This window comes from Nipponia nippon, unplaced genomic scaffold, assembly GCF_047370975.1.
Source record: "Nipponia nippon isolate SJK-2023a ecotype South Korea unplaced genomic scaffold, ASM4737097v1 scaffold_5, whole genome shotgun sequence".
NCBI lineage: Eukaryota > Metazoa > Chordata > Aves > Pelecaniformes > Threskiornithidae > Nipponia > Nipponia nippon.
Window position 1 is genome coordinate 40,199,765 of NW_028262369.1, and position 25,055 is coordinate 40,224,819.

The window sequence follows — 25,055 nt, forward strand, 5'->3', positions numbered from 1 at the left end:
TTGACAATGAAGAGAGTAGTATCCTGAGAACATTTTTCCTCATATGTATTTTATGAGCTCTCTCACCCCCATTGCTCTGTTCCTCTGCACCCAGTGATGAGATTTTCTGATCTGTGAAAGACTCTGGCATTTTAAGGGATTTCTTCATTTTGTATTAGAGGAATATGGTGATAATCTCAATTTGTTGGAAAATTAGCCCTTGAGAAAGGCGACCTGAGAGTGAGTTGGGGAGCCTGGCAGGAGAGGGACTGCGCACCCTGGAGCACTGGTCGCAGCCTCCTGGGACCGTCGGGGTTCAGGCGGCTGGGAAGGGAGGCTTTGGGCTTCTCCAAAACCTAGGTAGCAGGTTTCTGTTGGTGGCCTCTAGAATGTATTCCTGGATGTTTCAGTTGCTGATAGAAAGGCCTCCTGCTGAAAGGTTTCCAAATGGTCTGTTCCCCTCCGCCCAACAGAGACAGCAGCACAGGAGCGACTGTAAGAATTTCCCGCTGCAGCTGGCAGCGGCTCTGCTCCAGCCAAACCAGCAAAGCTGGAAGACCTGGTAACAGCCAGTGCCCACCATTATTTGAAGTGATGTTTTGTCATCCTATCCAAAAAGCCAAGGCAGGCCAGTGTTTAACCCATGTATCAGGGGACTGTCTCTCCTAGGATTCTCTATGCAGCCAACAGCTGTGCCACTGAACTGGTGCTAGTAAAAGAGCAGACAGAACCTAAAATGATGCTTTTTAAAAGGTTGAGATCTGTAGAGTGACACAGTCTCACGCTACTGTTTTACATGCCATGATAGGACCTGAAAAGGAAGGAGTCTGCATTTCTTATGTCATCTCCTTTTTCCTATTGAAGCTCTAAACACAAGTAACTAGTATGACTGTGGTTCTATGGGTAACGGGTTGCTCTTCTAAAGAAGTTTATGTACTTCAACGTTTAGCAGTTGATTCAGCCTTAGCATGGGGCACTAAGGGTTCATTTAAATTGGCTTGCTTGAGAAAGCACAGGAGAGAAAAGCAGTTGCACTGACTTACTGGGTTGTGTGCTGCAGTGCATTGTGGTACGATACGCCATCTAAATCCCCAAGGCAAAGACACTGTCCATATCTTCTTCACACAGAGCAGGGAAGCACCTGTAGAAACTGCTGTGACGACGTTTACTGCTCTGTTAGGGTCTTCCGCTTTCCAGCTATTTTTTACTGCTGCAGGAATTGGCCACAGAGTACAGAAGGTTGCTGCACCCAATTGTATTGAAATCATTTTGTACATCCACTGTCGAGCCCTCCTCTTGCTTGCCAGGTGACATGTACTGTGTTGAGAGAGTTGTGCTTGGAAGGGGAAATGCAATTTTTCTGCGGTGGTAATCCCTCTTCCTGGCCTTTAGACTGTCAGCACAGATCTGCAGAGACACAGAGCAGTGCAGGAATGGGGAGAGGATGGTTAGCTGCAAGAGCAGTCGCACCATCAAGGGCAAGGGTTATCTCAAGCTCTTCCAGCAATTCTGAGCTTGTCTGCTGTGTGTTTTTAATGTATTCCCTGGGGCAGCATCATAAAGGCATGTCACAAGAGTTTGTTTATGATACCTCACAGAGAAGCTTTCTTCTTGGCTTGTAAGTGCTCCGAGGAAATGGCACGGCCTTTCCCTGCGGAAATCTCCCTCCACAGCACATGCAGCAATGTGCTGCGCGGCCAGCGGCCACAGTGGAGTTGCAAATGGGGAGGGCAGGGGCTCATTTTAGCTGTATTACCTTTACAGGTGATGTATGTTTGACCTGTAGTACCACCACTGAAAATGGATTTTGCCTTCTTTTATTTCAAATGAAACATGAATACATGAAAGATTTCATTAATTTAATAAAATAAATAGAACTTTTTTGCTTAATGATTACTTTTTATGACTTGTGAAAGGGGCTCAGTCTTTTAAAAACCTTCCTAGTTACTATTGCTGTTTTACAGGAGGGTTTATTTTCATCTTAGTGTGCTTAGGTGTTATGTGTGTATTTACCCTTTCAGTGAGATGAGGCTTTTCCCCTCTCTGGGAGTAAAGGAAGATGGTATGGTAACTTGACCCATGTCACAGGCATCACTGTCCTTTCCATGTTTGAGCTTACTCCGTAACTCCAATGCATGTGTGTCACTGCAGAGGGTTGAATTTAAGGAAGTATATAAGCATTTGCAGGATTGGGGTTTTCCACCTGACTGTAAGGTGTTCAGCACCACGACTTCCGATAGATTCAGTGAAAGGTGAAATACATACATCTCCCAGTAAGTCAAAGATCCAGGTTTATGGATTTGCACTAAAGTCATTGAGAGACAAAGTAGGATCAAATTTTTAAAGGATTCCTCTTCCCTTTTCAAATACATCTGCAATATTCGTGAGCATCCGTTGCCCTACGTACATATTTGATCTAACCCATGTAAAAGAGCTGTCAGCATGTAAGTAGTCAGACCTGTCCCTTGTGGTTTTGAGAGCAGGTAAAAGGGCGGTTGGAAGTACAGTTTGTGTGTTCTCTGTTAGTCCGGTAATGTCTCTTTTATTACAAATCTTGTCACTTATTGTATTTGTTTAAAAACTGAGATTCATATTTATGTATATGATTCATTCCTTAACAGTTCTGAAGTATTTTACACTAAATCTCTTTTTAGGCAGTTTTTGAAACAGATGAGGCAGGACTGAAGAAAACTGTAAGCAGAGCTCTGAAAAGGACAGGCTTTTAAAGAAATGCTTTTTTTCCCCCATTCAAATGTCTACATCTTTTGGGTGTGTCAAGATCACATTTTTTCTTCACACAAAAAAAGTGCTTTTAAAATGAAAGCTGAGATGCATGTGTGATCATTTGATTCAAGGAACTCAGTGTTAAGAAAGATATCGAGTGTCAGAGAGCTCGCAAGAAAATAAAGACAATTGGCAGCACCGAAGAAAGAAAATTAGTAAAAGATGATGTGGTATTGAGTACAGGTTCACGGGATTTTGGAATAGTAGTGTTCTATGTAAATCAGACAATCCTGTGGTAACATGAAATAGGAATGCCAAAGAGGAAAAGCAAGCCGTGGCCCTACTCAGTCTTGTAACCAGTTCTGCCAGGCAGATTCCTGTTTTTCCCCTGATAGCTTGCATGCATGCAGTGGAGTCTACATGCACAGAATTCACTGCACAACATGAACTGCCTACAAAACCTTATGCATATGGCTGACTGCATGCTTGTGCTAAAGTCATTTCAGGATTGCAGCCACAGAATGTACAAAGCTGGGTGAAACTTCATCCTGAAGGGTAACTGGGTGTAGGTGGATGATTGAGTCAATCTTGAGCTTGTTTAGAGTCAGAAGCATCGCCTGTTGTTGTGTTTAGCTAGCTGTTTTCCTATGTTTCCTGCCCTGAGCCAGAATTACAAAGAAAATCTGTTCTTTTTCTAATCTGTTTGGAAGCAAAGCAAGAAACTTTGTTAGACCCTGTTCTTGTGAGAATTCCTTTGCTGGGAAAAGAAGGTGTGGAAAAGCATCCAAATGTGTAGAAATTTATCTAAACTGAACTTCAAATTTTGACATTCCTGCTCACTGATCAGTTCTGTTAAGAATATCAAAACCCTTCTTCATTTTCTCTTCAGTAGCAAGTAAATTATTAACACAAGAGTAGACTTTGTCCTTTCTGTATTTCTTACCCTTGGTTAACATTTAACTTGCAGAAACCTAATCTTTTATATTCTGAGATCTGACTGAGACTGTCATATGTGAGGTAGTGTATGAGGGAAAAGGAAACAATGGTACTATATGGATAGAATAACTCATCTGTACTGCGATGTATGTGTTTCTAACACAGAAACCTGGTGACTTAAAAAAAAGACAACCCTGCCTTATTCAGTATAAAATTCCACTATCCCCCAAGCTGTTCCCCTAGTTGTAAGACCAAAAATAATAAATGCAGCAACTGCTTTGCTGGAATTTCCTATTTAAAATAATGTGGTATATTCACATATTTAAATACAACTTCTCAGCTGCAAAGTATTTAGTGTTTTGAATGAACTGCAGTGATACCTTCAAGATTCTTGCAGAACTGTGATACCTATCTTGATGCAGAGTGGATGATTTAAATCCTTGCTGAAGTAAGGATTTAATAAAAATACATTTGTAGAGCTTTTTAGCCCCAACCAGTCACTCTCTTATCACTGCCTTTTTATTTTTCAGTTTCTTGTGCAAACTATTACTTTTTCAAGGTAACAGAGGTTTTGAGGGAATCACTCATGAAAACAGGACATCTTATTTGTGATCTAAGGTCTGATCTTTACTTAACTACTTAGTCAAACTGCTGCTGGTTCTGTTGCCTAAGTAAATTTTTCAGGGTCAATTGTTTAAGAGTTGCTTTATAGAAGGGCTATTTGTGACTATTGATCAGTGGGGTTTTTTACTCCTCTGAAACATTTTTTAAAGGCATTTGTAGTGTTAATATAATTTTTTTTTTTTTTTACAGCATTTGAAGAGGGGTGAGGGAGTGGCTTTAAGTTCATTTCCTGGTTTTCATATAAATTCTTGAGAGCTGTGTCATGCTACTCGCTGTAAATGATTGACGTTAAACTGACCTTTATAAAGGAACCAAGAAAATAAAACTTGTATTTAGGCCAATTTTTTGCCTTTACTTTTCAATTTTGGGAAACCATTATTTCTCCAAAACAATACAGGTTAGTGTGCAGTAGAATTACAAGGGGTTTAGGCCAAATTATAAGTCTAAACATACAGTATGATATTCCTTTTTTGTGTATTCCATTTTAAAACAAATCCTGTTCAGTGAAAAAAAAAAAAAGTATTAATTATCTGGACAAAATTTAAAGCAAAATTTGACCAAATTGCAACAATAAAAGTAGATAGTGGATCTCAATTTTACACGAGAGCTTGTGATATTTTTTCTAGTTTTAATTTTACCACTAAAGCAGAAATAGCGGATTCATTACTTCAGACTAAAATCTTGCAGAAACAACAGTCAAATAAAAGATTGCGGAGAATAAGAGAAGTGACAGAAACTGGAGAGAGGTGTTCAAGGAAGTATTCTCAGCTGTTGTTCACTTACTTCTGGTATTTTCCATGGTAGGATTTTTCTAGATATTTTTCCATTACTGAATACATCAAAACAGTCATTGCTTAAGAATTAAACTAATCCAGTAAAAGTTATAAACTTGGCTGCTTTCCTTTGGACTAAGGTGAACATTCAGATGAAGTCAGTAGGAAAACTGGAGTTGTTCAAGTGAGAAAGGAGGTACCAGCTTAATTCTTTAAATTTCCAAATCCTGAAAAGATACAATGTGTATCTTCTTGAATAAGTTTCTAAAACATTTTTAAATTGTTTGTTTTTCTTTCTAGAAATAAACATAGCCCACCACCTCACCCAGTGCTGTCTTCCATATCAGTTCTTTTTTGCTATCATCTAGGAACTGCTGTAAAAGGCTCATTTTTAATCACAGTACTGAGAATACCAAGGATTGTTCTCTTGTACCTTTATAATATCCTAAAACAAAAGGTAGGTATATACTTCTGTAACACCATAAAAATAGTAGTTAAAAGGTGAGATTCATGAAAAAAAAATGTAAAGAATAGACTTCTTGCTTAAAAATGGGTGATATGATGTGGATTTTATATTTTATCCCATTTTCTTCATTAAGAAAGCTTTTCCCATGTGCTTCTTTTTTTTCTCTCAACTCAAATATTTTTAAAACCAGAAAACACCAACATTAAAAGCCACCTTTATTTAGTGTTTATATAGAAGGGTTTTTATGAAGTATAAAGGAAAAATTTGGCAGAATGCTCTATTTAAAATTTTGCATCATAAATTTTAAAAAAGCAAAGGTAAGTAGGAACATTATTGTTGCATATAAAATATCTCATAGAAAAGATTTCATCTGCCTTGTAATATGAGTTTATAGAAAGAATGTATGAATTAAGAACTATTCCAGAGATTTGTGTAGGATCCAAACCACATCTTTTAAGATACATAAAAACTATAGCTGGGCTGTTTTGATTGTTCCTTGCCTTCTTTCTATCTTTCATGCATCTCCACATCTCTTATCTTCTGCTGGAAACATACCATTGTGGTTAGTTCTGCCCTTTGCAGTTCTGCCCCCCTGCACTTTGGCAAGGAGAGAGGGCTGTCATGACTGCACAGCTCTGATTTTAGAGGAAGATTCAGCCAAAGTTTTTAAATATAGGTCTTTTCTTCTAGAGTTTACCTTGGCCTTGAAGCATGTTATGTATAGCTGTGACAGGGTATTTACATTGAGCATCCCTGGTATCTATGAGGCATGTGCGTGTGGTATAGTTTGTGAATGTTTAAATAAAAGCCACTTGCAATAAGATACGTGAAAGATGTGTAAGAGTCTGGGTTTATGTCACTTTCAGATGAAAGCCTTGGTTATAAAACTTGGTTATACAACTAAGAACTTTGTTTAAAGATGATAGGTGGAATGAATTGTGCTAAAAAGAAGACAGAATATTTTCTGTCCCTAGAGGAAGCAGAATAAGTGGACTTGTTGGGTATGTGGTTTTGTAATCTGAATAGCTGTAGAAGATTTAACTAGCAAAGAAAGATTATTTATGTCTATAGCGGTGTACTACAGGCTCCTTTTGGTCCAGTTGCCAGGCATTCAGCTGAGGATGTGACATGACCCATAGCTGTAACTGCTCCTAAAGAGGCTATAGAGGGCTCAGGCCAGCTCGTGTCCCCAGTCCACAGAAGGATATGCCCACAAAGTAACCTTGCTCCTTCCCATGGGAGAAAAGACAGGCTGTGGCCCCTTTCCATTGAGGCTCTTTCCACAGAGGCCAGAGTAGTGGCACTAAAGGATGGAGAAGTGATGCTGCATTCTTGTAGAGCTTACCCAGACTTTGGCACCCTTGCAGAAAATGCTGCTGTTTTCTGTGAACAGGAGGAAAAGTCAGGGGCCTGCAAGCTTGCAGGTAAATTCACAGATGTTTTCTACCCAGCAGTCTTCGAGGAGAATCAGAGAGGAGATTGCAGTTAAAGTCTCTTGCTCTAGGTTTTTAATAAACAGTACTTACTGAGATTAATACCGTTTTAGTAAAATCATCTTTCCAGCAATACACGGCAAGATTAAACTACTTCTCTTCTGTCAGGAGTTTGCATGTACAGTCGCTGTTTTAAAGGAATTATTCCTGGAATATTTCCAAGAACTTCCGTGGAAAAAAGTTGGGAGGTTCGTGGTTTCTGCACGAAAAATGGTAGTTGTGGGGACCTGAGGTTTTTATATAGTGACTGGAAGATCTCTGCTTTCCAAAACAAAACAAAAACATTCTGACCTCTGGAAAAAGAAGGTTAAAAAGACTCAAGTATCACTGAACTGAATTTCCTTTTGCTGAGAAAAACAGCCAGTTAAATTTGGAAGGCTACCATGGCTACCAAGATGTCTTTTGCTTGTCTTGCTTGGTAAAATCTTTATGATGAACAGTTCTGAGCTCGTGATGTGATGGGGTGGGAGGGGTGGAACAAACACTGGGCTTTTCTGCTCTGTTTTTATTATGAAATTAATATAGATCAATCGTCTATGCATGGTCTGTTCTAATACATGCTTTTTTCTTCTGTCCTGAAAAATAAATTTATGCTCTGAGTCAGTACACACACATGCATATAAGCCCTTCCGCCCATTCTTTTATTTTTATTCATTAGGGTACCAGTCATTTCAGAACTGCGAAGGTTTTTTTGAGAAACAAAAAAGTTAAAAATCTGTCAGTGTACTCCTTGATCACTGCAAAGTACTGTAAGGGTTACTGACTTGCCTGCCTGTTTTGTTCTCCGAGCAGCTGTTAGCTCACAAAGCTGCTTGCAGCATTTATTTTCTTTTCCCAGAGAAGAATCTTCCATCCACAGGAAGAAAAAAAAAAATACTCAGCTCATCGGTCATTAATACTGAAGGGTCTGAATTAAAAACAGTTCCTATAATCCGAAAGGAAATATCTGCTGCCTAAAGTGAATGCTTTATTAGAAGAGTCAGTCACCTGTAAAGCAAGTTTTTCTAAAGTGGCAGTTTTGTTTGAGTCTAATTCTGTGTCCAGTAACCAAACATTTCATTTTATTGCAGGAGGGTGCATGTGCAAGGTGCCTGTTCAAGTGCTGTTTCTGCTGGTTTTGGTGCCAGAAAAGTTGCTTAAGATACTTTAACCAGGTACACTCTATCATCTCTCTGTCATTCAACCATCTGCATACCTAGTCTAGAAACCATGTGTGTATGCTAGCTCCATTTAGCACGACTAAAGCAACATCCAGGGCACGCAAGCCAAAGTTTCCTGCTAGCCACCTATACTAAACAAACAAAAAAATCTTCAAGCGCAGATGGAACTTGTTGCAAAGAAGCAGGGAATTGACAAACACGCAAGGTGTAAGATTTTAGAAAACTTGTTAATACAGCTTGAGCTAGCGCTTTCAGAGGGCCACTTGCTATTTCTGAAGGTAAGAAGACTTAACATTTGATTGAGTTGTGCTGGACAGACTACTGAAGTACAGAGGGTCCAGGTGGAAGGAAGCAATGAAGAAGTAAGAAACCCACCTGGAGATGTGTCATTAAGCTAGATACAGTATTTTCCACCTGAAAATCCTGAATAAAGAAACTTGAGCTCCTGGCTGATTTCCATTATCAATATATCTGGGAATATGATCCATGATGAAAAAGCCAGATGATATAATAGTCTCTTTCTTTGAAAGACATCTTTGTTTTGTTAGCAGTTTTGTTTCAAAAGTGTTTTTATTGGAAATGGATGATTTCTGACATACAGCAGTTTTTCAGATACTTTTGACTCCTACTTTTTCTGTCCTGATCCTTTTCTCCAAATATTTTCCAGCTCTATATACATCATTGTAAGTAGTTAATTTTTCTCTTTGTCAGTCCCCATTTGTTATCTCTGGTGACTGTGGTATTCTAAATGCGAAAGGGGATCAGATGTTCATGCTGATTCCTAACTGTCTGACTGTTGCGTTCTTTGTTCTCGTTGCTGAGGGCAGTAGTGAAGTAAACAAGACAACTCTGATAAAGGGTCTGACTTCTCTTCTAAAGTAGGTGCCTAAATTAAGCTTAATCTTGGACAACTACATCGAGAAAGTTTTTCACTTAGTTCAGCCTAGATTAAATACTTGTGCAGTGAAATCTCTGGTTCTAGACAATGAATTTTCCAGGCTTACATTTTTTAGGTAGATCTTCTGGTCACTGACTTGGTGAGGAATCTCAGAGCTCGTTTTGACTCCAGGCTTTCTATTTGTAGTCACCCTTTCCCCTTGGCTTCCTGCCTTTCAAAGAGATATCCAGCATCCTAGTGTTTACTTTCTCCAGCTGTTGTATGCTATGTGTTTGTTAAAAGAAGAATTAATTACTGTGATGTTCTTCCTTTTGTTTCAGAAGGCTGTATTGTAGCTCTTGTTCCCTTAAAAGATTTCCCGTTTCCTAATCTATTGTAGGCAAATTTCTGTTTTTACATGAGTTGTGGTTTTTAACCTAATGATCGTAGTACTGTGTTTGCTGTTAGATAATTGTTTGTTTGAACATCTTTTTGGCAAAGATGATGGTGGGCCACATGCTTCAAATCCAGGGCGATTTGGACGAGGGTTAGAAGAGAAGAAAAGCAAGAACATGCTGTAAGATTTTAATAGAAATTTCAGCTGTATGAAGGGGTAACACTGGTCTCGGATTATTGCATTTCATAGAGTAATTAATGTATCTAGTTTTTTCTTTCTTTCCTGTAAAGAATGTATTGAAGCCTATATCTTCAATTTTGTAAAATCTGTGGTGAAATGTAAAAAAAAGGGGGGGGGGGGAAGACAAGTCTGCAGTTTTAAGCATCTTAACGTATGGCTTGATTAACAGAAGTACTGAACTCTTAAGAGCTCTTACTGAGATCAGTGAAAGCTGCTGAGTACAGCCTTGAAATTTCACATAGGTGTTGAACGTGGACTTGAGAGTAGGACTTGGGAGGGGTTCAAAATTGCTTGTACCTATGTTTCTAACATTTTGAAAGCATTTTTTAGTTCAGATTTTGATTTTTGTGTGAGTTGAAATTACTGAAATATGGAACAGCTGTTACAAAAGTTGGCCCAAAGCTCATTTCCTTACTGTATTTTTGCCTTGTATTCTAGTATTACTTTCACTATAGTGATAAGCATATAATTACCTGAAACACTAAAAAAAAAAAAAAAAGCCTTCCCCATCACTTCTGTAGTATTTTCTTCAACCTCTTGTTATATTGCTTAGATGATGTAAATTCTTTCTGTTTCTTCATTCACAAGTTTAATCAGAATTAAACAGAGCCCCTTGTTTTCCCTCTGGGGACTTGCAGATGAGAAGCAGGTGCTGGAGGAAGTAACACGGGTGATAGGGTACGAGCTTCTTTCTTCCCATGCAGTATCAACCAAGTGCTCTGTTACGTTATCAGAGTACTTTTCGGGCTGAGGTTCCATGGTTCAGGTGGGATTTAACACTGACTTTGATAGTTGCATGCATCCCTGAAGTGACTCGTTCTCTGCAGTTTTATTTAGCTCTCCTGGAACTTAATTGAAACAGGGCCCAAAATTTACCCTGTCGTCTTCCCGTCGTGACAGAGTGCTGTGCTAGACGCTGACAGTTGCCATATTTCCAGTGGCGGTTGTTGGAGGAGGGGTAATGTAAACCCAGCATCCTGTGCAGATTGCAATGTGGATAATTACATTCTGCCTTCCTAAATTTCTCTTGGATTTGCAACTGGATCCTGTGCTAGACTGTGGTGTAGTGTTGCTATGTGCTGTTAAACAGTTCACTCCTTAAGCTGTTCCATTTCAGTCATGGGCAAAGTGATTCATGTGTGTGTATAATCCATTAGTAACAATTGTAAAGCACTCTGGGTTCTATCTGGATGAAAAGTGCTTTGTGAATATAAAGTCATTATCCTTACTTGACAGTTCTGTTTGCCAACACTTGTCAGAATTACCACAGATTTTTCATCTTCTGGCTCTGATGGTTTCAGTATGTTCCAGATAAACATATCCAATCAGCTCAAGTAAAATCTGGGAGATTGAAACTTCTCTTCCGTAAAAAGAATATACTGTTTTTTTTTAATGTGGTTTGGGAGCTACAAGGTCTGTCTGTCTCCTGCTTTCTTAAATTGTAGTGGCAGTCTTAACTTTTGATACATCAAAGCACTCGCTTTTTTTTCCCTTTGCAGCCTTGTTGCAGTGCCTTTTTTTTTTACACAATATATCTAGTTCAGGATAGTTTTTTATTTTTCTGTGTCTGCTTTGGGTTCATCTGCAGCCAATTGGCAAGCAACGGCTCCGAAGTGCAGCACATGGATTTCTGAAGGAGCTGCTGAGCAGTATGTGGTTTCTCTATTTTCATCAGCACAGTTACTTGCAGGGTAGCCTTCCGGGCCCCGTGGTGGCCATTACCGAAGTCGGCAGTGTGTTAGCCTGCATTTGCTGGTACTGAGACTCTTCACTGATACTGAAAGCCAGCAACTCTCTAGTGTAAAAAAACAGAAGCAAGTCTGTCTAATGGTCGTGTATCCATGGCAGTTAGTTGTCTCTTAAACTTTGGATGGAAGCCTATCAGGAGTTTACAGTTAAATGCCTTGTGGAGAAGTGACCTAGATAAAACCAAAATTCATGGATGCTAATGTAAGTACAGTTCTCCCCTGCACTGCCAAACGCATTGTGCCTCACCCCATCAAGTACTTCTTTTTCCTCCCAAAAACAATACTGTGTTTTAATGTTACTGGCAAAATTGCTTCTAGATGTTAAGCTAAATTTTCAATCGTCTTGAAAATACAGTTGGCTAAAATGTTCATCTTCAGTGAAATCGTATTTTACATATGTTTGTTTTCCTTCTAGAGGCTTTATGTATGTGATAACAGGAAATAAAATTCCTTAGGTCTTTACTTGCTCTGTAGGGTGAACCATGTAGGGCATCAAGATGAATGAGGCTGACTAATTCTTGCTTTGATACCTTTCTCCTCTCCCCTATCCCATAAAAAAAAAAAAAAAGAGAAAGAGAAGAAAAGGCAATGAAGCAAGTGACCAATAATTCAGTGCTTTTAAGCAGAGCAATTTATGAACAACTCTCTGGAAATGTTCAGTTTGATTTTATTTCAGAAATCCCAAATGAGAACATTGTCGCACTAACTGCAGAAGCCAGCGTAAGCAACTCCAGTAATGATGTAATCATGATGCAGTGGGCACTTAAATCTGAATCCTTGTGGTCCAACCCCTGTAGTTGAAATGGAGCCCCGGTGTAGCAGGGCGATGCTGCAGGAAAGGACACCCAGCTGCCCTCTGAGGAGAAAGTTGTGTTGGTCCTACCCCCTGGATGACAGCCGTGGAGGAAGTAGATGACACACAGAGTAGGAAGCAAGGAAAGTTGAAGGACAAGATTTTCTCCAGTAAGTCCAGACTGCAAATATAAGGTGGAATGGAAATAAAGGAAAGTTGTGCTTCTTGGACCGCTTGGGAAAATTCGGAAGGCTATTGAAGGATTTCTTACAGATGGTAATTAGCCTAAGAATCAAAAAGAAGCGTCTCTGTATTGGCTGTGTGCTTATTGGTTGGAAGTGGGGGAGGAGAATATTCTCTGTGTGTTTGTCAACCACAGGACAATAGCCTTTAGTTAGCAAGGCTCCAGAAAGGGCAGATTCAGTCCCAGAAGGTATGAGATGAAATAGTTGCACCAGAAAGAGGAGGGTAAGTGCCATTGTACAAGTTGCTGGGTAGGGGATCAGGCTTATCTCACGGCAGGGACAAGAATATCTTGGTGTGCCTACTTTGACAAATGAAGGGTAAGAGCAAGCCCGTTAGCCATCTATGAGTGTATCAAGAAGAGAAACAGCAGGGAGGGATAAGAGCCGAGACAAGATCAGCAGAAGAACGAGTAGATGTAAACTGTTCATGAGTAAACGTTGTCTGGAAGTTGGAAGAGAGTTCGTAAGGACCAGAGGGACAACTGTCTGGAATAGCTCCAATTGAAAGGGCTGGGAGAGGGAAAAGCCCTAAGTAGTTTAAAGAGGGAGCTTTCCACTTAAGAGAAGAAATCGTATAATGTGCTAATCTGAAATAGCCAGGGACTGGAGTGGCTGAAAGTCCCTTCCAGTCTTACATGTCCTCATCTCTTCAGTGGGGGCCTCACAGGCCCACCTTGCTCTCATTTCCCACCGCTATCTGAGAGACATGATACAGCTTTCTCACCAGGTCGCTAACTGCTGTACAGCAGCCACGGAAATGTCATTGCCTCTTGCTACCACTGGATTTTGTTTTCTGAGGGGATTCCGCTGGCAGCTCTGACACTTGCAAGCTAAGACAATTAAAAGTCCAGCCTGAGCTGTACAGCGTTGCAGTGGGTGTAGCTAACCAGGGCAGCCCCCCCAAGAGAGCTGGCAGCAACAAGATCAGATCAGGCTGAAAATAGCAGCAGAGGAGAAAAAGCTGAAGTGGGATGTGAGACCAGCATGTCTCCTGCTTCTTTTTTAAGAAGATTCTGTTGCTATGCCAATCCTCTCTTCCCCAAGCTCATTTTATTAAAGCAAGTCCTAGAATGGAGGACTGAATTCAGCTGTTACACAAAGTAGCAATTATTTTCAACAATTGGGGAACTTAGGGCCTGGATCTGAGCCACAGTGCCTTTCTCATGAAACTAGCAGGTCAATTTTTCCAAGACCCTTGACATTCTGTGTTATGAGGCACAGAAGGATGTATTCTTTAAATAGTTTTTTTTTGCATACTGTGGTATTTGGAAATATGTAAACATTCACATTCCTTATTTATTCATCCTGACACTGAGAAACTAGTGTCTAGTTCCCAGGCTCCAAGCCAGAGGAGGCTTGTGTTCTTCACAAAGGTGGCGATACGGTACCAATTTGCTGGTGCAAGGAGAAAGACTGTTCCTGACCCATTATCTCCCACGCTTTCTATGAATGGTATGCTGTTGATGCCATTATTACTTGCTTGTCACCATAGCAGAGAACACCGTTGTAAAACATCAGTTCATTAAGCAAAGATAAAACACATAATAGCTATATTGGGCCAGACTGCGTCTCCACCTATCTCAGTATCCCATCTCCAACAGTGGCTGTGAGTGAACGCTAAGGTAGAACGAGCGTATATTTCCCCGTCCCCGTGCTGTTTCTGAATCTGTTTTCAGCCTAGGGACTTCTTGAGCTGAGTATGTTTTCTGTGTGTTTAATAACTCTCAGTGGATTCCTTTTCCCTGAACTTTCCCAGTCTCCCTTGAGCTCACACGAACTTTTAGCAGCTAAAGCATCCTTTGTCCAGCAGTTCACAGCTTACAGACTTACAGTGAGAAGAAATACCATCTGTTTTCAAATTTGGCTCCTACTACTTTGTACGGTCCTCCCCCTGCCTGGTCTTTGTTCTGGAAAAAACGGTGAGCCATCTAACCCTACCTACCCTCTCTGCATTTCTCATGATTTTGTAGCCCTCTTACCGCATCCTCCTTCAGTCATCTCTTTTCCAGACAGAAGAGCCTGGCGTACTCAGTTGTTCCCCAGACAGAAGACATTCCATACCTTTTGGATCATTCCTGCTGCCCTTCTCTCAAACATTTTCAAGTCCACTAAAGCTTTTGTGCATGGGAAAAGAAAATACATTCTGTAGAAAAACACATTTAAATAACCTGTTTCTAAATGACAGCAGGTTCTTAACTGACCGTGGTCTACCATCTTAGCCTTCGCAACTGTCTTTTCTTTGAAAGGGATTGGGTTGTTGCACATACCCTGTAAGTGGAAAATTAATGGGATATCTAAGCTTCTTAGTCCGAAGTCCAAAATGATTTGCAAATTTTGGTAATAGATTGCGTGTGTTAGGTGTTCTTTGGTGGGTAAAATCATTTGAGCTCATTTCTGTGCAACTCTGAGTTTCATGGAAACATACATTTGCTTAAATGTTAGACAGGTATTTTGGTAGGGAGAATGTGTAGATTTCTATGGGGCTGGATGGGATCAGGGTATGAGGCCTGTATGGGAAACTTGAGAATTGTGAGGAAAGTGTATGGAGCCACAGTCTAGGCTGAACAAGAAACCCTCCAAATATATATATTTTTTTCCCTTAGAAATGTTTTTTTTTCTGAAAGTTAAAGATCACTTGGCTAAGTCTTCAGCTCGTACTAGTAACATTCTTGCTTCACCTATGTCAGTGACTAGTTTTGTAGCCTTCAGCAGTTCATTCATTTCTGTGTCTCTCTTATTCCTTCTATAATGTTGGATCATTACCTGGCTGCCTTTCGTGCTTGGATGTTATGACTAGTTGGTACTTACATGATTTGTTGAAGTTGTAATTGTTATAAATGCCATTTTTTATCAACTGGTTTATAGCATGACAAGTTCGTATGCAGGTAGTATTCAGTCTCCAGCATTATTTTCAGTCTTTCCAAGATAACTGTTCTAGTTAATAAATATCAGAAATTCTTTTCGTTGCACATTCCTCGGATACCAAAGTGGCTAATTCAAGAGTGCAAACAAATGGTTATTTATTTTAAGTTTGGAAACAGTGTTTGTACAAGTGCACGTGCATTTTCAACATTCTTTTTAATTTTTAAAACAGCACATTTTTTGCTATTTATAATGAATACAGAATCTCTGTTTAATTTATTGGCAAAATTTGTAGTGACCTCACCAGATCAGGATCTGCTCTGTGAATTTAGTTCTTAAGGGACAGAAACAAACTTAGAAAGCCCTTTTGCACTTTGTGTCTCAATTTCCCGTCTGTTAATGGGAATGGTGAAACAGACTGAACTCAGAGCATGTTATGCAGATAGGTCTACCCATGTTTGAAATATGCAGTGACAGCTACAGACGGAAGACAGAGAGAGGGTGCTTGACTTGAGGCCATCTGCCCTACGCCTGCGTCCTGGGGAGGCGGTAGCCCGGGGAGGCGGTAGCCCAGCAAGGCTGGTGCTGGCCTTACCAAACCGCCAGCTCTCCCGCCACCCCGTCCTGGGCCGCTGCCGCTGCAGGCGAGCTTGCAGACCGTCGGGTTTCCTCATGTGGGATGGCAGCAGGCTGCTTGCAAACTGGTCAGGTTGAGTGAGGCAGGTGGGACAAGGATGCTTCTCTTTCAGAGGCGTAGGCAACTGAGAAGGCAAAGGTATGGCAGTCAGTGCCTGACCGAGCCAAAGGGTACACCGCACTCCCCGGGGAAAGGAACGGCGTCAGTATAAATGAAAGTTAGCACAGAAAGCGTTTTTTCCTATTTAGGAATGAAGTGAACTTGCTTGTTTAAACACGTTTTTATGCAGACACTCTACGTGTTTCTGTAGAGTTCAGTGGAGCCTTTGATTTTTCTTAGAATAGGCAATAAATCCATGGTCTTTATTTATACTTTTTCCATCTATGGATGTATTTGCTACTACGCAAGTACAATATTTACAGGATGTCACTGTTTACTTCTACTCTTTTTTTGCTTACTAGCAGAGAAAAAAAAATCCTTTGTCATATATAAAATAAATAATATCCACAATAAAGAGACAAAGGATCTTTGACTGCATTTAATGTCTGTCTTTCTCTTTTAATATTTTAAGATAATGTCAATATAGCTTTGCTACGCTACAGTATGTTACCAAAATTGCTATGGAGTAAAACTGGACTCTGCAGAAATAAATTCTCTCTGCCTTTGGATATCTGAAGCTATTTTATATTCTGATTTGTAAGTGAGAAAAACCAGATTTTTCAACGGGAAGTGTTTTGCAGTAGGCCAGTATAATTCACTTTCAGCAAAGTAGGTTTTTTGGTTTTTTTTTCACAACCAGGTGAAGCAGAAAGTAATCTAAGCACCAAGTACGCATTGTGGTGTATAAATTCCTTCAGAACAGTAATTCCTTGCACACTGTGGTTCTTACTGGCCGTACCAGATGTAACGAATGTTTTGTGGCATAATCCACCTTCTAATATTTTGAGTAAAGGGAAACTACTCATAAAACTTGCTGGTAAAGTTCAGCATACATTTCAGGTATCCTGACTGCTGTTTTTCCTAGCTGGTATTTTGGACACAGTTTCATCACCTTGTTGAGGGGTTCCATAAATGGGACGTATAGGTCAAGGTATGCACGACTAGCGCTAAAATAATCAAATTCATGAGGGTAAATATTCTGTCCTCCCCACTTGTCTTGGCAGGTTTCCACAAAGAGGAATCTTGTAAAATTCTCAATACCTCAAAAAAGTGTGAGTGCCCCTACGGGCTGTTGAAATTCTGGGGGTTTTTTTTGTGACATAACACTCGCTGGTCTGGTCCAGGATCCTTTAGCTGTTCTTTTCCAGTCATTTTCACAATTGGTTTCATCTTTCATGAAAAGTTTTATTTTATGGCTATAGTCATAAGCTTGAATTTCAGTAGCATATGAATAGTTTGAAAAGGCCAGGTATAAAAGCTTTTTAATCATCAACTTTTAAATGACTTGATAACTGCATAACTTGGTTGTTCCACTTACGTAGTTTGCCAGCAGTCTTGGAGATAGATTCATAGAAAATAAGCAAGTAGGTTTGGATAGTGTGACTCCAGGTAAGTAAGTGTTTTGTGGTAATTGTGTTGTATTCATTAACAAAAATAGGGTAGAGAACGTTGGTGTTCTAAAGTAAATTGGATAAAGGTGGGTTCAGAAATTTATTTAGTCACTATTCTAGCATTTGCTAATGGTGGAAATTTTGTAGAAAAAAACTATCTGAAGTTAGAAGCCAAGTTATTGTAGTCACTTAAAATAAAATTGCCACATTATGTAAAATAGCTCTTTATATTCATAATGTTAGTATTTCCAAATAGAGTTTAAGGCTTTGTATTTTGCTGAAGTAAAATCTAGATTAGAAGAGTTTTTCCTCTCTCATTGCATTATTATCTTCTCTCATTTCAGCATGCATACACAACTACAGCCATAAATGGGACAAATTTTTGTACATCAGCAAAGGATGCTGTCTTTATTTTGGAGAAGAATTCTGCTAAACTTGCATCCATTAGCTGTTTTGGAGATTTTATCCTGTTTCTAGGAAAGGTAAGAGTAAGAAAAGTACTGTTCTGTAAGGATGAAGTGAAAAATCAGGGTTTGAATCTCTTACACCGAAAGTAAATAAGGTTTACCTTTGTTAAACTCAGTGTTGTTAATGCTGTAAAATGAGTTCGGGAGAGAAGATAATGTTGGAGGAATTTAATCCTTTTCATAGTCTTTACAGAGTTATTTAGTTGTATTACAGTAGTGTCCTTGGCGCTACTCTTACAGTTCCTGTTGCAACGAGTCTTTGGTAAATATATAGTAAAAGATTGCCTCTGCCCTACAGAATTTACACACTGAATTGAACACAAAGTGTGACAACTACGTGATGCCAGAAACTGCATAGCTATCTCCCAGATGAAAAGTGCTGTTAAAACATTGGCTGTAATGTATTTGCCTTAGGGTTTTGGGGGCTTGGGTTTTTTTAAGAAACGTTGCTACGTGATTAATGAGGCTGCATTTCTCTCTCACTGCCCTTTACAGGTGTTTGTTGTATGTTTTACTGTTTTTGGAGGATTGATGGCATTTAACTACCATCGGGAACTGCAAGCTTGGGTAGTTCCTCTATTGATGGTTGGATTTTTTGCCTACCTGATGTCCCACAGCTTTCTGTCTGTGTTTGAAGTGACAGCAGATGCCATGTTCCTTTGCTTTGCTATTGATATGGAAACAAATGATGGATCCGCAGAGAAGCCGTACTTCGTGGAGCAGGAACTGCTGGTAAACCTCAGTGATAACAGCAAAGATATTTGAGCCGTTCTAAGTTTTTGGGGGCTTTTTCTTTCCCCAAGACCTAGTAATTTGAACCCACAACCCATGCTATTTCCTTTCCAACACCTTAGAACAGGATGGGCTTGGGGATACCAATTTATAAATTTGTAAACTGAAGTAAATGGCTCCCCCTGGCTCCTGTGTGCTAGCTATGATCTGCTGCCTTCTTTTAGATCATACCCTGTAAGTAACGGCTGTCTTTTTAGGCCTTATTAGATATATATTCAATATATTGTTGGTAATTTAAAAATATAAATAAATAAATGAGCTAGCTGCAGAGAACAATCCATGGGGTGCCCTAAGATTAGATGTTTATATTTGTTGTGACTTACCATACAGTGACGAGCAAAAGTAAGCAACACGGAGCTTCTTGCTGCCAGCAGCGGGTCAGGTATCCATCCACATCCTAGGGATGCTGTAGTTCTGAACAAACTTCATGGAAACTCGCGTTGCTCTGCTTCATACCTATAGAGATTCTTTTGCCAGAATACCCTCTTCTGTCTCGTGATTAAATTCTTCTGCCTCTGGACTGGTTGGTCTGTGTCTTTACCCTCATTACGGTATTGTATTACAAGCATTTCCATGGAGAATCATTACGTAGCTAACAGTGATGGAAAGCTTTAGTTAATAGCTGTATCTGAAGCATTTGAATGTATATATGCCATCCCTTTCATATTAAGAGAATATTTGAAGATGCAGATGTTTTTTTCCTTTCATGCTATTTTTGCGAGTTCTGTCTTTTCCTTCATAAACCATGCGACAAAGAAAATCTTAGTGATTCATGAAAAACAAACTCAGCAGCCAGAACAGCTCATATGATATGAATCTTCTGGATAGATTTCTTCAGGGCAGTGTAGAAGAACTGTTTTGTTTTTTTTTAATGTTGCTGTTAGATTCCCTGTAATGTTCATAGAATTTTGTTGAAAACAAAAACAAACAAAAAGGCAGCCTAAAGATAGGCTTAACCCTTTGTACAGAAGAAAGCAGATGGATATTCTTTGGCCTTAATTCAGAACAGTACTTAAGCACGTGTCCTGAATAGGAATAAGTTACTGAATGGAAAACTCTGAAGCCTTGACCTCTGTTCTTCTCCCTCTGTTTTGCAAAATGCTAAAATACTTCTTAAGCCAATTCTCCATCATGAAACGAACAGAGGCTTTCCTTTCTCCACTTCCAAACTTTGCGGTAGTTTCACTTTAACTCTGGTCTTAATTCCTTGTAATCAGCCATGCCCTAGGGCCTTGGGTGAAGAGAGGACTTCCCACAGGGGTAAGCAGTCTTCCAGGCAGGGCAGGCTGTATAACCTTGTATGGAAAAACTGGGGGCAGCACATCCAAACTCCTCCTCATTGCATGAACAAGAGTAAGTTTACTCACGTAGCCAAGAACTTGGAGTTTCCCAACACATGAAGGCATTTGACTTGGGCTGTCTGTGTTACAGTCGGGTTACAAACATCTGGGGGTGGAAGGGAGGCGCTGTGGCCCTCAGGGCAGTATGCGGCTGTGGGCGGAGAGCTGAGTGAGGGATTTCAGACAGCCAGAGTCCTCATTCCTGTAGTAGGAGATGTAACAGGGATTCTTGATTCATCCTTCTCAGTTGCATTCGTCACCCTTGCTGCCTCTGCAGAATACCTCCTGGTATCACTCAGTGTCATCCAGCTAGGAACCAGCTACAGTTTCTTAGCTCCAGGCTAATTATCTTCTTTTATGGGGTATTTTTATCTACGTAATGGTTTGCATTCCCAAGTGATCTCACCCTGGTTTTTGCTTGTAGACCTTTGTGAGTCAGAGTAACAAGTTAACAGAAGGGCAAAAACACAGAAGCCTGAGACCTTTCCAGGACAATGAAGATGGGACAGAGCTCCAACCTATGGTGAGACAGGAGTATAGGATACGTGTTTATCTGCCAGCTAATGCGTTTGCCTTTATGTCCCAAGAAGAATGGATGTAGGCTGTCATGCATCTCCTGATGTCTCACAGCAACCAACATGCTGTACCCAGTATCCTGTTTTTCCTTCTATTGCTTTCCCTCCTCAGGAATCCCTCTGCTGGTGCAAAATGGATGGATCAAATATTTGTTCTCATCCTTCTTCCCATTCCCCAGTGTGCCCAGCAAAGGAAGAGAAAGATCGGAAAATGGCAAGGGGGTGGGAGATAAATCAGATTCACGTAGTCCTTCACATGCCTGCTGTAGGAAAGTCAGGAGAGTGGTAGGCTGCTTGATTTCATGCTGGAACTGGTGAAGTTCCAGAGCTGTAAGATCAGAGCTTAGAGACCTTCCCTCTCCACCCCCACCCTTTTTCCTTCTTTCTTTTCTACCAGTGTATGTATTTATTTACTCTGTTTTATGCTGGGGTAAAAAAGCTGAGGTGCCAGAAGGGAGTGTTCCCCCACACCCAGGCTTGGGAAAGTCCTGAGAGTAAACGCTCGCTAACTGACATCTGAACAAATATTGCAAATTGTCCAACCTGAGAAGCTGCCCCAGCAAGTTCAGAATCTGGGCTGATTTTCCCCCAGCATCAGGGGGGCCAAGCCAGGGCTGCCGGAGAAAGATTCTGCAGCAACAGCTACTCTGGCACCTACTCCTGCCGGACACTGCTACTAGTGTCTTGTGTCCTCCTAGCTACTCCTCACATGAGCGTAACACATGTTGGTGATTTTTCTTGATCTGCCTTGAAGAGGTACCAGATTCTAGCAAACTCTCATGCAATCTTGTGGGCATTCTGCTATAGGCAGTTGGGCTACAGAGCACTGCTTCAGTTAATGGCTAGGGTGAGGGGTAGTTGTACTTGATTTTTTCATTGTTTGGGTCCGTTATTGAACTCTTCAGTAATTTTTTGCCAAGCACAGATACCGGGGGGGGGGCGGGGGGGGGGGCGGTGGTATTTGGAGGATTTGAGGCACAAAAGAACCTTAATTATTTTCCCAGTTTACTCTTACGACATTTAAATGCAGTAACAGGACTAGTGCTACACACTATTTGACTCCTTTTTTTTCTGTCTTTGTAGACTTGACTGTGAAGCGCACCAGGAAGTATGAAGGCAGACCAGCAATAGCAAAAACAGTCATAGAAAAAAAGTAAACGTTGCCAATACCCCAGGACAAAGTATTAGTTCTCTAAATCTCTGTTGTACCTTCTGCACTGGTAAATGACACGCAATCTGTTTGTATGAATAATGTATTTTGTGTGTCAGCACACCTGATTTTTATTCATATACTTGTTATGATGGTCTGAAAGTTGTTAATAAACGAACTCCTTGTAAATTTCTATGTTGTCAGACTAAAAATAGTAAGTCAACAAGGTCATCAAGCTGTCCTTTTTAGCTTTTTGGTGTATCAGCTAACATGGGTTTTTTTCATGCTTCTCTGGGAACGCTGGGCCAGGCATCCCCGGATCAGTAAACGCAGAAACATTTGTAGAGGTGGCACTCGGAGAGGACTGTTTCCCGATTTATTCTGTATATCTGACCAGCCACTGCAACCAGTTAAGGAACTGTACTGAGCTCATTGATGGAAATTACCATTGATTGATAGAAATTCTCTGTAGTCAAGATAATTAATGGTTATGAGGTAGGTGTCTTGCTTTTCATTATACTCTTTTGAGAATGGTTTTTACAAGTTAGTATCATAAACTATCCACTGGCTCCTCTCACAAGGGCAGATGAGGACTAGTCCTTTTTTTTTGTAAATAAAAATAAACAATGACCTTCCCTTTGCAACTGAAAAGACAAAGGAAGCAGAAAAATTTGTATCTGAATTTAAAGCTTGGCAAAGAAGTAGCAGATGAGCAGTGGCTGGACAGAAATGAGATAAAGGGATGTTATAAATAATACTTTATAGAAATGTTAGCTGTAGCATGGATGTGAAATATAAAATATCATGGAGGACTGTAGCGAAGAGACTGTCAGGGCTCTAGTCAGAAGAGGGACGTGGTAAGTGTAGACACTTTAAAAAAAAATAACTTGGTAACAGTCTGTCAGCATTTTCTTGTGAGCAATTCTGACGTTTGTTTAAACCTTGTACCTGGACATAATACACTTTCATGGGCTCCAGCTCATTCTGAGTGTGGAATAATTGCAGATTTTACTCAGTGGCACATGGTTTTATTCTCCCTGATCAAAAGCTCCTTTAACCTTTTGTTTGAGGAGAGATTTGAGGTGGGATGATGACTCCAACCAGGGATTTCAGTGAAGTGCACATCAGTAGAGGAAGTGAGACATTACTGCAGGTAAGTAAGTGACTCATAAGCTGCTATAATGAATAGATTGATAAACCTTTGATGAGTCACAGCTTGGAAGTGACATACAGAAAAGCTCAGTGATGGCCCGAATGACAATTGTTTCAGCTGAATACCGTATCTGATCTCCTGCTGTTGAAAGGAGACTAGTTTTCTGCTAGGGAATGCTAAGAAATACTTGCTTTTTATTCTTCATTTAATTATCTTTTGTCTACTTTAATATCAGCCACTTCAAGAAGCTGAGGAATATGGGATGGATGATGAGAAAGAGAAAGAAATAGATTAATTACTTTCTGCCTGGCAGGTGAAGCTGATCATCTACTGGCTGTGACTCGCTACCTCTCATTATTTAAAACTGTACACCTGGCTACTTCTGGTGCTGGGCTTGTGGATACTGTGGGAACTGAAAAATCATGCTGGATAAGCAATAGCTCTCTGACCATGAGAAGGTGCACAGGTATGGTACCTACAGAGGGGCAGAACTTTTCCTCTGCCACAGGTCCCAGTAAGATTGCTTCCAAGCAGTAGCGTCTCCACAATGTAAAAACGATGTTTACCAATTTACGAAGCATAGTAGGTTCGCTTGGAAGGTAAAAAAACCAAAATTAGTTCTTATTACACATTGGGGTTTTTTACCTGTTTGTATTTGATACTCACGGTGCATGTTTTGGCCCTTGACGCGGGAACTCTCTGGTGAAAGAAAGGGAGGGAAATTTTTATGTAAGTATGTGCTCCCTAGATGACCTCCAGAGGTCCCTTCCAATCTCAATGATTCTGTGGTTCTGTTCATTGCAGTCCTGATGCAGTGTCACTGCCTTCGCTGCAGTTCCTGGGCGGAGAAAGGACTTTTAGACCCTTAGTACAAAATTTGGTTTGCTTTTTCAGAAAGGTACTGAAAAAATCCCAATTAAGCTGCATCTGAGCGTGTTTCATGTAAGCAGTGCCGTACTGCCCATAGTCCAGAAATTCCAACTGTGACAAGATGTTTTGAAAGTCACGGATATTTTTACAGGAGAGTTCTGAATGTGTACCTTTTAATTAAATTTTGTACACAAAGCACAGCTTTATAGCTTTCAGGTGCCACACAGGACCTCCCAATCTTACATACATTCCACTAGCAATTGTGTCAACAGCCTCCAACTGTAGCGTTCCTGTGTGGCAGGGGTCCTCACCTGCGTTAGCGGGATAAAGCACCCCTGCAGAAGCTGATCCTATTTAGTGCTCGTTTCTCATCGCTGCCTTCCCCCTGCAGGATATTGTAGCCGGGCAACTATAAAACAGGCTGGAAATAAATGGTGGGGTCGGATGTAGGCACAGCTCGTGTCAATGCCTAGTTAGTACTAGTTCAGGTACCGATGCTTGTCTGAGCCACTTCTGGTATTTCAACACTGCCCTGCAAAGCAGCCCAGTACTGTGTGGACTCTTCTTTCCTGCAGCTATGGAAGATTGGATTCAGAGGAATGAAAGGTACTTTTATAACTATATTCCTTAAAAATAGGAGATGCGGACCACTGGTGTATAGCAGGGAATGGCTAACTATTACAGCTTATTGTTTTAAGCAAGGCAGTTTGCATTTGGTCTTGCTTGCTGTCTACTTCAAACTCTCGCTTAATTCAGTTATGACTCCACTGGATACCTCTGAGGATGACAGAAAACAGGCATACTGAGAACAGTTTGTGTGCTGTTTTGTTTCCTCTGTTCAAGTACATACATGATAAATGCGTGCGAGCAGTTTAAAGCGTAAGTTTTGGATCCAGAAAGAGCAGGAGGGCACGGTTCAGGCTTTCAGAGAGACCCTGCTTTCACCCGAACTATGAAAGCAACAAAGCTTTTGTTGTTGGTCATAGCACTGCTTTTCAGCATTCAATACAATAGTTTTAAATTGTTAAATGCCTTTATTTTGAAGGGGAGAAATACTATCGTTCAGGAAGAGCAAGTCTTAACAGAGATCTTGGTAATAATTCTCTTGCTTCAGGTGCAGGGCTTGGACGAGTGAGCTCCAGAGGTCCTCTCAAATTTAGATTCCGTGAAATAAAAAAGCTTCAGATTTATTCAACAAATAAGT

General features: G+C 40.4%; 1 protein-coding gene and 1 long non-coding RNA gene across 5 annotated transcripts in view; one reads left to right on the forward strand and one right to left on the reverse strand.

Annotated features, from left to right (window-relative positions):
- Window positions 1-22,021, forward strand: part of SLC44A3 (solute carrier family 44 member 3) — a 117,540-nt gene extending 95,519 nt beyond the window's left edge. For all 3 annotated transcript variants that reach the window (XM_087733766.1, XM_087733767.1, XM_087733765.1), the window contains 6 exons: window positions 5,337-5,493; window positions 8,066-8,149; window positions 17,849-17,986; window positions 18,467-18,703; window positions 20,528-20,626; window positions 21,762-22,021. In XM_087733766.1, coding sequence (XP_087589892.1) covers window positions 5,337-5,493; window positions 8,066-8,149; window positions 17,849-17,986; window positions 18,467-18,703; window positions 20,528-20,626; window positions 21,762-21,767 — 721 coding nt within the window. In that variant the 3' untranslated portion in view covers window positions 21,768-22,021. The remainder of the gene's footprint in view (window positions 1-5,336; window positions 5,494-8,065; window positions 8,150-17,848; window positions 17,987-18,466; window positions 18,704-20,527; window positions 20,627-21,761) is intronic.
- On the reverse strand, window positions 236-23,639 carry LOC148052144 (uncharacterized). Of its 2 annotated transcripts, none has more exons than XR_015699107.1 (6): window positions 23,461-23,639; window positions 19,087-20,305; window positions 14,435-16,078; window positions 5,047-5,263; window positions 1,993-2,124; window positions 236-1,386 (listed from the first exon to the last, which is right to left on the reverse strand). It is a non-coding gene; the product is annotated as an uncharacterized LOC148052144 (long non-coding RNA). The 2 variants fall into 2 exon arrangements; XR_015699106.1 differs by having other exon boundaries at window positions 237-1,386; window positions 19,087-20,529.
- Between the last annotated feature and the right edge of the window lie 1,416 nt (window positions 23,640-25,055).